Here is a 12,231-nt window from a genome sequence, read left to right on the forward strand (position 1 = left end):
ATTTCTATCACTGTAGATTAAATTTGCCTGTTCCAAAACTTCATATAAACAGAATCACACAGTATATACTCTTTCATATATATTGTTGAGATTCACCCCTCTGTGTTAAGTGGATCAGTACTTTGTTCCTTTTATTGCTAACTAGTATTCATTGCATGAAAACCTGAGCCTACAACTTAAAAAAATATCTTCTTGATACTGATTCTTTGTGGGAGATACGTGAAATAGCAGTGAATCTTAAGTGTTTATTAAAGTATGTTTAGCCAAGTACCTATTTTAGATGTACTTGAATTAATTTCATTTGATTTTTGTCCTTGAACTCAAAGTTATAATTAAAAATTATTTTAAAGTCATACTTCTTACTAATTCATTCAAAAGCCTTTACAACATTAAAAATTTAGTGAAATCCTAAATAAAATATTCTCCGTATTTGAGAAAACCAGAGAGTTTATTTTCCCAAGTAAAAAATAACCCTGAAGTAAATTAAAGATGCATATATTTTATATACTTCCCCTTTGATGTTTTTCTTTTAAATGTTTTGCAGCTATATCAAATTTTATAAAACTATAAAATGATTTAGAGAATCACTTTATTAGGCTATCTTATCCTGCTTTTAAAAATAGAAACTTTGGAGCTTCCCTGGTGGCACAGTGGTTAAGAATCTGCCTGCCAATGCAGAGGACACGGGTTTGAGCCCTGGTCCGGGAAGATTCCACATGACGTGGAGCAAGTTTGTGTGCCACGACTACTGAGCCTGCACTCTAGAGCCCATGAGCCACAACTACTGAGCCCTTGTGCCACAACTACTGAAGCCTGCACGCCTAGAGCCCGTGCGCCGCAAATAGAGAAAGCCCACACGCAGCAACAATGACCCAACGCAGCCAAAAAATAAATGAATAAAAAAATACAAAATTATTTAATAAAAGTTAATATAAGACTATACTACAGGGGCTTCCCTGGTGGCGCAGTGGTTGGGAGTCCACCTGCCGATGCAGGGAACACAGGTTTGTGCCCCGGTCTGGGAGGATCCCACATGCCGCGGAGTGGCTGGGCCCATGAGCCATGGCCGCTGAGCCTGCGCATCCAGGGCCTGTGCTCCACAATGGGAGAGGCCACAACAGTGAAAGGCCCGCGTACCACAAAAAAAAAACAAAAAAACAAAAACTATACTACAGGTTGCCTTTTAGAACAGATCAGTGGTTGCCAGAACTGTAAAGGGAAAGCAGCAAAGGAGTTTTTTGGGGTGATGAAGTTGGTCACCACTGTGGTGATGGTGGTAACACAGATCTACACATGTTAAATTTTTCCTAGAGCTGTACACTGAAAGGGGGAAAAGTCAAGTTTACTGTATGGAACTTTAAAAAATGAAATGAAAAAAAGGAAAGATTGACTTGGTAGCATTATAGGGAGGAGGAGTAAATACTTAGTAAGGGGACTTCCCTGGTGGCACTTCGGAATCCACCTGCCAATACAGGGAATCCAGGTTCGATCCCTGGTCCAGGAAGATCCCACATGCTGCGGAGTAACTAAGCCCGTGCACCACAACTACTGAGCCTGCACGCCGCAACTACTGAAGCCCATGTGCTGCAACTGCCGAGCACGCGTGCTGCAACTACTGAAGCCTGTGTGCCTAGAGCCCATGCTCTGCAACAAGAGAAGCCACCGCAACGAGAAGCCTGTGCACCGCAACTAGAAAAAGCCCATGCATGGCAATGAAGACCCAACACAGCCAAAAATAAAAAATTTAAAAAAAAAATCTTAGTAGGATATTATTTTTTAAATCCCTATCTGATCTCTTTTGTTCATTGTTTTTTTTTAACGTCTTTATTGGAATATAATTGCTTTACAATAGTGTGTTAGTTTCTGCTTTATAACAAAGTAAAACAGCTATACATACATACACATATATCCCCATATACCCTCCCTCTTGTGTCTCCTTCCCACCCTCCCTATCCCACCCCTCTAGGTGGTCGCAAAGCACCGAGCTGATCTCCCTATGCTCTGTGGCTGCTTCCCACTAGCTATCTGTTTTACATTTGGTAGTGTATATATGTCCATGCCACTCTCTCACTTCTTCCTAGCTTACCCTTACCCCTCCCCATGTCCTTGAGTCCATTCTCTACGTCTGCGTCTTTATTCCTGTCCTGCCCCTAGGTTCTTCAGAACCATTTTTTTTCTTTTTTTTTAGATTCCATATATATGTGTTAGCTTATGGTATTTGTTTTTCTCTTTCTGACTTACTTCACTCTGTTTGACAGACTCTAGGTCCATCCACCTCACGACAAATAACGCAATTTTGTTTCTTTTTATGGCTGAGTAATATTCCATTGTGTATATGTGCCATATCTTCTTTATCCATTCTTCTGTCATTGGACTCTTAGGTTGCTTACATGTCCTGGCTATTGTAAATAGAGCTGCAGTGAACATTGTTGTACATGACTTTTTGAATTATGGTTTTCTCAAGGTATGTGCCTAGTAGTGGGATCACTGGGTGTATGGTAGTTCTATTTTTAGTTTTTTAAGGAACCTCCATACTCTTCTCCATAGTGGCTGTATCAATTTACATTCCCACCAGCAGTGCAAGAGGGTTCCCTTTTCTCCACACCCTCTCCAGCATTTATTGTTTGTAGACTTTTTTTTTTTTTACTGTATTAAAATACTGAGTTTATTTCACATGTATATTTTTGTCTCCCCACCATTTCCATTTGTCTGACCACCACTACTACTATGTCCTATCATAACATTCCATACATACTTAAAACCAAGCAAAGGGTGGAGTTCCATCTTTAAAAACTAAACAGGCATTTTGGACAACACATTCTTGGCAACGGAACCTGGACAACATTTATCAGACACGGTGGGGAAAGTTCTCACTCTGCATTATAAAAAGGACAGCCAGATATCAACTGTTACAGAAATGAAATAAGACGGAAAATTTTAACAAACTGTTTAAACTATTTTCTTAAAGAGACTTCCTCCACTGCCAGAGATCTTGAATAGCCTTCTGGTCAGTCATCCGGAAACAATTCTTCACATAATTGATGAATTTGGCTTCCACTTTGGGAAGGGAACCACCTTTTTCTATACTTGCTTGCATTTTTGCTTTAATGTCTTCTACAGAGCTAGGTCCTTTCGGTGTTTTAGGAGTTTTTTCCTGTTTTTTGAAGGATTCTTGACCTTTTGATCTTGGTGTTGATGGTTTTGAGTCTTTTCCATTCTGGTTTGATTTTTGTGCATTTTTGGCTGGAGTATCTCATACAGATTTCTTTACTGGAGCTTTTTCTTCAGCTTCCTCATCATCAAAGTCATCATCATCATCATCTTCATCATCATCGTCGTCGTCATCATCATCATCTTCGTCTTCATCAGCAGCAAGTTTTACTTTTTTCTGTGGAACCTTGCTACCACTTCCAGGGGCAGAACGCTTTCCAGATATACTTAGGAGCTTCACATCCTCCTCCTCTTCATCTTCTGACTCTGCATCTTCCTCCACAGCTACTAAGTGCTGTCCGCTAATATGCACAGGCCCTGAACCACACTTCAACCGTAAGACCACAGGTGGTGTTATTTCAAAGCCCCCAAGGGAAACCGTTGGCTGCACAGACATTTTCAAAGTTGCCAGTGTTACTTTAATTGGACTGCCTTCATCATTCATTGCCTCTGCTTCGACAATGTGCAATTCATCCTTTGCACCAGCCCCTAAACTGACCGTTCTTAAAGATAACTGGTGCTCATTTTCATCATTATCCACCTTAAAGTGATAATCTTTGTCGGCCTTTAGTTCACAACCGAAAAGATAGTTCTGGGCCCTCAGGGGGCTCATGTCCATGTCCATCGAATCTTCCATGGGTTGGTGGCACGCACTTCGGTGGGAGAGAAAGTGGACGGAGATAAAAGACTACCGTTCGAAGGAACAGTCACGCAGGACGGAATCAGACCAGGGACTGTAGACTTTTTGATGATGGCCATTCTGACCAGTGTGAGGTGATACCTCATTGTAGTTTTGATTTGCATTTCTCTAATGATTAGTGATTTTGAGCATCCTTTCTTGTGTTTGCTGGCAATCTTTTGTTCATTGTTATACCATATACTTATATTTTCTAGTATGTTTTACTTTATTATTTTTTTTCACATTTCTTTAATTTTTAAATACTCATTTGATCACCCAGCTGGCCTTAACCCTACTTAATTTCATGCTAATAAACAATGTTTTGACTGTGTCATCTGGTTAGAAGCAGCTAATCCACTGCAGTGTTCAATGCATGTTTACTGTTACTTTAACTCTTCTATTCGTGGATTTGAAACAAAATCTTTTTTGTGATTTGGAAAAAGAAAAGATCTGCTTGAGAGTGACTTATTTAGGGGAATAGAGAAAGCTACGCTTTGAGTTGAACTGTTTTCCAGAATACTCTCTTTTGTCTCTGATCTCTTCTTTACCTTTGTGCTGCCTTTATCCCATATACAGAAATTGATTTACTTTTGTAGCAGTTTGATTTTCATAGTCAACAAACACATTCTTTTAAATACCCTAAAAAAGAGAAAGCAATATAATTTATTAAAAGTAGCTCTGGGGAATTCCCTGGAGGTCCAATAGTTAGGTACTTGCACTGCCATGGCCCGGATTCAATCCCTGGTTGGGGAAGTAAGATCTTGCAAGGCACGTGGTGCGGCCAAAAAAAAAAAAAGTAGCTCTGAATTGGGAGACAACCTGAAATTAACTTTTAGTTTTTTGGAATTTCTGACTATGTGACTTGAGCACATTTATTTTATTTATTAAAACAATAAGTTAAACAAGATTTCTTAATGTGAAGTTTCTCAGAACTTTTAATGTTATTGTGCATATTCAAGAGGAGGTTATAGCTATAGTCTTTGCAAACTTCATTAAATTCTGGGTAACATCGAAGTATATGATTATATCACACTACTTATTTTCTGATTGTTCACCTTATTCTCTGCATTCTTTTTTCTGGGTTTGCTGTCTTGTTTTTTGGACTGGAATGCCCTTTTGTTCTCACTCCTTTATGCCCATAAATTGGATGACATATTCTCAGAGAAATATTTTCTTTTACCCTCATTTCTTCTCTCCTTATCTGGATAGTAACAACTTTCTAGTCTCATTTCTTGAATAACCATTTTATTGAACATCTTCTAGTCTTGTGGGTCTTAAGCACTCTGCTGAGTGCTATAGATAGATAAAAAGATAAGACTTTGCTCCTGTGGAATTTATATTTGTGCCTTACATGATTTTGTTAACACTTTTAATTCTCATCACATTTTGGCTTCTATTATGCCTTTCCATGTGTATTAATAAAAGATGCTTATGGTAAAGGTTTAAACAAACCACACAGGAGGTAGAAAGTCAAAACAAAATTCTCTCCAGTCCTACTTCTCAAAGGTTTAACTACAGTTAATGGTTTTCTGTACATCTGTCAAGAAATTTATTATGTATATACAAATATGTGTGTGTATATATGTATATACATATATATCTTCTCTCATATAAATAGGATCATATTTTCTTAGTTTTCTTGACAGTCCATTTAGACTGTTATTAAGGTCTAGATTATTATTTTGTTTATATTTGTTTCTTATATAGTACAATGACTTGTGTATGGGGAGTAATTCAATAAATTTTGGTTTTTTAAAATATGAAGGTATTGATCCTTCTAATTCTAATATCTCCTGGTTTTATTTAACCAATTTTTGATATTGACTATAATAGCAATAAATTTCAGAATAATGTTCTCTAACCAAAATGTAAGTGATCAAATCCATTCATAGTCTTCAGAAACCTGGTCTTACTGCTTATGATCTCAATAGTCATTTTTTGTTTCTGGACTCTCTAGATCTCAACTACTTAATTTAGCATCTCCAAGTTCCAGGGCCAGTTGATATTTTCTCTCTTTTTTTTGGCTGCGTCGGGTCTTAGTTGCAGCACACAGGATCTTCATTGAGCCATGCGGCATCTTTTGTTGCGGTGCGCTGGCTCCTCATTGTGTCACGTGGGCTTCCCTCTAGTTGTGGTGTGCAGGTTTTTTTCTCTGTAGTTGTGGCACGTGGTCTGCAGAGCACGCGGGCTCTTTCATTGAGGTGTGTGAGCTCAGTAGTTGTGGTGCGTGGGCTTAGTTGCCCGGAGGCGTGTGGGATCTTAGTTCCCCGACTAAGGATTGAACCCTCATCCCCTGCATTGGAAGGTGGTGGATTCTCTACCACTGGACCACCAGGGAAGTCCCGCCAGTTGATTTTTGAGGATCCACTCTGATCAACTTCTTCTTTTTCCCCTAGTCTCTCTCTCCTTCCTCCTATCACTACCATTAATGTGATAGGATTATACAGGTGGCTACTTGCATGACTGTTTCAGGATTCTGATGAACCATCTAAACCATTTTAAAGAACAGAGTGTACTCCACTGGAAGTAAACTATAATTTCCTAATTTTAACATCAGTTTTCAGTACCCTTGCCTCTTTAATCATTGGTTGTAATCAAATTGTTTTTAATTGTGCCTTTTATCATGGGGATTTTATGACTAAGAGTTTTCTCCATGGTTGAGAAAGAATCCAATTCACTCTCTTCTTTTCTCCCCTTCCTTCAAATTTAGCTGTTGACAGTGTCTTGAAGAGGATGACAATAATTGGTGTAATTTTATCCTTCCGATCATTGGCACAAGAAGCACTTAGAGATGTAAGAAACCATTACGAGTACATATCCTATAGCCAAATAATCCTTTTTGATTTCCCAGAAATTTAAAAGTAACTTTAAAAATTTATAGTTGGCAGTAATATAATTAAAATTCCAGTTTTCATAGTTTATATGAAATAAAGCATATAAAAATTATAGTTACTTAAACTCATTTTTTGTTTTGGTATTGAAATTTAGGGGATATAACTTGCCTGAATATTGTGCTACTTTTTCAACTTTTTTCTTCATTAGAGCATTTTCCATTTTGACTATACTTGGTTTGGCATCAAATACATTCCGTTTATGTGTATTGTAGTACTTCAGAAAATCACTTGAAAATAGACAAAGTAAAACAATTTTTATGCAAACTAGAAGTAATTGAATGGTAATATCTCATAAGTTTAGAGGTTGCTTTTTAAAAATAATTCTGCATTCTTAATTTGTTTTCCTGCCTAGGTCTTGTCCTACCACATTCCTTTTCTTGTCAGTTCAATTGAAGATTTCAAGGATCACATTCCAAGGGAAACTGATATGAAGGTAATAAAATTTCTATTTGGATTTTAGTTTCTAAAATGACATATTTAACTTACATATGAAGTAAAATTAAGTAAATCCTAAGCTACTATAAAGTTTATATTTTAGAGTGATGGGTTAGCATGCTTGCCTTTGAAAATGCATCTTAGAGAGCTCAGCACCAAAATACTATATAGGCATTTTGAAAGTCAATCTTCCTTGATCACCTATAGCAATGTAAAATGGGTTAATATCAATCACCTTTTCCTTAAACTGATAGCTGTTTATACATGGTCATAAGCAGAATGAAAAAGATAAGCCAGAGCTTCCCTGGTGGCACAGTGGTTGAGAGTCCGCCTGCCGATGCAGGGGACACAGGTTCGTGCCCCAGTCTGGGAAGATCCCACATGCCGCGGAGCAGCTGGGCCCGTGAGCCGTGGCCGCTGAGCCTGCGCGTCTGGAGCCTGTGCTGCGCAACGGGAGAGGCCACAACAGTGAGAGGCCCGCGTACTGCAAAATAAAAAAAGATAAGCCAGTGAAATGAGAGTTGTTTTGTTTTAAATAAAGCTAATTTCAGTTTTTAAAAATTGATGTTAAAATCTTATAAAAGGATGTTAATTATAGGCTATAATTTTTTAAATTAGTATCCTGTTTTAAATAAATATAAGAAGGTTGGTAGCCTTACCAGAGTCCACAGGTTTTGTTTGTTTTGTAAATTTATTGATCATTTATTTATTAAATCAGCCACTGATTTAATCCCAGCAGATTTACCAGTGGTTACACATCTAATAAGTGACCTGTCATATCTATATTTTCTGAACTTTAATGTTTCTTGGAAAGATTATTTTCTGTTTTGCATATTTTGAAAAGCTCTGACTTGAAAAAGTTATTTCTAAACTTTTTGTATGGCGTTCAAGTCTCAAATTTATTTTTGAGGCTTATCTTCCATTACTTGTTCTATCCTTCTCTCTCTCTCTTTACTTTCTTACTCTATCCCTCTCTTCCATTGGGTCCTGTAAGATGACCAAATCTTGTTGTGTGCATTCTCACATTTTCTACTTTGTTCTCTAACTTATTCTTCCTGAAAATCCTGGCTTCTTCTATTTTTGCCTTTTGAAATGCTGCTCATCTTTTAATGCCTGATTCAGTTGCCATCTTCTAAGAAATATTGCTGGATCCCCAAGTGATCATTTCATCTCTTCTTTCTTTTTTTTTTTAGTATTACAGAGAACTTTTTGTTTGTTCATTGTAGAATTAAATATATTCTGCCCTGTATTATAGTTATGTTTTAACACTTAAATTTATACTAGATTGTAAACATTTGTTGTTGTAATATCAGAGCTAACCAATTATGTAGGTAGTTTTGTTTTTTTTTAAGTTTTGGCTGCGTTGGGTCTTCGTTGCTGTGTGCTGGCTTTCTCTGATTGCGGTGAGCAGGGGCTACTCTTCATTGCGTTGCACGAGCTTCTCATTGCAGTGGCTTCTCTTATTGCGGAGCACAGGCTCTAGGCGCACGGGCTTCAGTAGTTGTGGCACACCGGCTTAGTTGCTCTGCGGCATGTGGGATCTTCCCAGACCAGGGATCGAACCTGTATCCCCTGCATTGGCAGGTGAATTCTTAACCACTGTGGCACCAGGGAAGTCCCATGTAGGTAGTTTTTAACTGAGTTATTGAGCGGAGTATCCTTGAAATCCTTATGTGATACCAAAAGAAATTAGTCATTTGAAATTGCTTTATCAGGTTTTAAATTAGTACTCCTTTAAAAATCTATTATAATAAGTAATTTACTGTATTTATAGATACAATATGATTAGGCACTATAATTTTAAATTAGACAAGTATGGACATAAAACGTAAGGCCGGTAATTTTGATTCACTTTTGTTCTTTTTTTCATATCTGTTGGTTTGATCTTGGTCTTACACTTATGCTTTCAAGAAAAATAATAGCTTTAGAATGATTCTGTTGGAATTGCCACAGAAAGTATAGAAGTTTTGTTTGGCTTAGTAGTGTCAAGTTATAATCAGCAGTGCACACACACAAAATACTAAATCAGCTTGTTCAGTGTAGTTAGTTGTGCTGTGGTTCCTTCTATAGCCAAGTTTCTGAAATTCTCTAGTGTTCTTGTAGGCAGACTCTAATTTAAACACTATACTTTTTCTTACTAAAGTGAGATTTCTCAGAAATTTGTTAGAATATTTCTTACTCTATAATTCTTGTATTTTTTAGGTTGCAATGAATGTATATGAATTGTCATCAGCTGCTGGATTACCGTGTGAGATTGATCCTGCCTTGGTGGTAGCTCTTTCCTCACAAAAATCAGGTAAAATGCATTAGTAATTATGTAGTAGTCTTAGTAAATAACCAGGACAACACAGATATAGCTGTGATACTTATCTATTTGTTCAACTGCCTGCTTTATATCAAGGTTTTTTTTTGTTTGTTGTACATACAGATTAGATATTTAAGTCATAAGACTGTATGAGGTTATTAAGCCCATTTAGTGTGCAGAAATGAAGAGGATCAGAGTCTGAGTCCCGGTACACTCTCAAGTTGAAGAGTTCAGGGAGAAGAAAGAACTACTAAAAGATAAATTTGAGAAGGAAGGATCTGTGAAGGAGAAGAAAAACCAGGAAAGAATCGCTTCGAGGAGAGTGGAAAGGGAATGATCAGCTATGTAGAATTAATACGTGTGACAAGAGCAATGTCAGTGAAGTCTTAGAGGCAAAAGGCTCATTAAAGAGGGCTTGGGAGAAAACAAATTAGAGATAATGAGTATAAAACAACTCTCTCACAGAGTTTTACTGTAAAAAGGGGAGCAAAGAAGTAAAATTATAGTAGCAGGAGGCAAGAGTAAAATCAAGAGAAGGATATTTTTCACATGGGGAAATAATAGCATTTGTGTGCTGATGGAGATGGTCTAATAGATAGAAGCATTGTTATCTAGAAAAGGGTGTCTTGGGAATTCCCTGGCAGTCTAGTGGTTAGGACTCAGCTGTTTCACTGCCAGGGCCAAGGTTCAATCCCTGCTTGGGAAACTAAGATCCCACAAGCTCCTGTGCAGCCAAACAAACAAATAGATAAAATGTATAGAAAAATAGAAAAGGGTGTCCTATATTAATTGGACTAGAGCTACTTACCATAAAGAGTCTGTGCATTATTATGTAATATTAAACGTTCAGAATATTTTAAAATCAGCCCTTTGAAATGTGGTACACAGAATTCTCTACATATTTCTAGATTTTTCTACAAAGTAAAAACATTTCATCTGCTTCTGGCACTAAAATACCTTCCCCTACTTCCTTGGATGTAACATGGTGTTTGACTGAGTTCATCAGTTCTTTTTTGATTTGACATTACTTTTGTTTCATCATTCGTGCAGTATGTTAATTATAGTTACATGGATAATTACTATAATTACTTGATTTGCCACAGCTATATTTTTCATAATCAGCCAGATTTTTTTTTCCCTGAAATATAGTTGATTTATAGTGTTGTGCCAATCTCTGCTGTACAGCAAAATGGCTCAGTTATACACATACATTCTTTTTTTATATTCTTTTCCATATGGTTTATCACAGGACATTGAATATAGTTCCCTGTGTTATACAGTAGGACCTTGTTGTTCATCCATCCTGTATATAATAGTTCACATCTGCTAATCCCACACTCCCAGTCCTTCCCTCCTCCACCCACCTCCCCCTTGGCAACCAGAAGTCTGTTTTCTATGTCTGTGAGTCTATTTCTGTTTTGTGGATAGGTTGATTTGTGCCATATTTTAGATTCCACATATAAGTGATATCATAAGGTATTTATCTTTCTCTTCCTGACTGACTTCACTTAGTTTAATAATCTCTAGTTACATCCGTGTTGCTGCAAGTAGCATTAATTTGTTCTTTTTTATGGCTGAGTAGTATTCCATTGTATATATGTACCACATCTTCTTTATCTATTATCTGTCGATGGACATTTAGGTTGTTTCCATGTTTTAGCTATTGTGAATAGTCATGACCAGCCAGATTTTTAAAATATATTCTGGCTCTTTTCTTATGTTCAATTCTTAGTTATATGTGTTGATAAATAGTAAGGTGACTAGAAGTTCCCAGGTACCCGATAAGTGAAGTACCTAGATAACCCACAGTTTTAGTATATGGATACAATAAATATTTTAGATAAATTATTTTACAATAAATATTTAAAACCTTAGGACAATACTAGTTGTATTCATTTATGACTGGTTTCTCCTGTCTTCTAAAATGGAGAAATTAGAAATCCAGTCTACTTTCCACATTTATCTCTTTTTAATAGTACATTTCACTTATATCTATTTTAGAAAAAAAACTTAAGAGTTTTCTGGATGATTTTGCAGAGTAAGTTATGACATAATTTTCTATACTGAAACATAGAATTTTCCTATAAAGTAAGTTATTATTAGTTTTCAATTAGGAAATTTTAGGATTCCAGTAATTCTAAACATATTTTTAGTCCTGTAACTAAAACTGTATTTAGTTACAGGACTAATATTTTTAAATCTTACAGTTTAAAAATATTTTTTTTTGCTTTATTGTTTTATTAGAGGTCCTTGAAATATGCCTAAGGACTTGATAATAGCCAATAGTAATGTGTTTTATTTCTATTCATTCTATATGTCTTGTAACAAAATTGTAATCAGTTCTATAGAGACTCCGTAAAATACACAAGAATTAAAATATGCTTTTTCTGGTTTAGGTGATCAACTCTTAACTAATCTTGACAGAAATACCTTGACTTTATTTTTAATTTTTATCCCTTAGAAAACATAAGTCCAGAAGAAGAATATAAAATTGCCTGCCTCCTCATGGTCTTTGTGGCAGTTTCTTTGCCAACACTGGCCAGTAATGTGATGTCTCAGTATAGCCCTGCTATAGAAGGTAATAGTGGTTTAAAATTGTTTTGGCACTGGAAAAGTTATGAGTTTTGACATAGTAGGTACTTTTCAAGTAATTGATTTTTTTTAATAATAAAAAGTGGGTTAAGTTCTGCTGCTTACTAGTTGTATAA

At 36.4% G+C, this 12,231-nt stretch overlaps 1 protein-coding gene and 1 pseudogene across 3 annotated transcripts in view; one reads left to right on the forward strand and one right to left on the reverse strand.

Annotated features, from left to right (window-relative positions):
- NCKAP1 (NCK associated protein 1) overlaps positions 1 to 12,231 on the forward strand; it is a 103,943-nt gene that overhangs the window by 82,211 nt on the left and 9,501 nt on the right. For all 3 annotated transcript variants that reach the window (XM_060152499.1, XM_060152497.1, XM_060152498.1), the window contains exons 25-28: positions 6,600 to 6,682; positions 7,136 to 7,216; positions 9,421 to 9,514; positions 11,985 to 12,101. In XM_060152499.1, coding sequence (XP_060008482.1) covers positions 6,600 to 6,682; positions 7,136 to 7,216; positions 9,421 to 9,514; positions 11,985 to 12,101 — 375 coding nt within the window. The remainder of the gene's footprint in view (positions 1 to 6,599; positions 6,683 to 7,135; positions 7,217 to 9,420; positions 9,515 to 11,984; positions 12,102 to 12,231) is intronic.
- Positions 2,652 to 3,936, reverse strand: LOC132521734 (nucleophosmin-like; annotated as a pseudogene).

This window comes from Lagenorhynchus albirostris, chromosome 6 (genome assembly GCF_949774975.1).
Source record: "Lagenorhynchus albirostris chromosome 6, mLagAlb1.1, whole genome shotgun sequence".
Lineage (NCBI taxonomy): Eukaryota > Metazoa > Chordata > Mammalia > Artiodactyla > Delphinidae > Lagenorhynchus > Lagenorhynchus albirostris.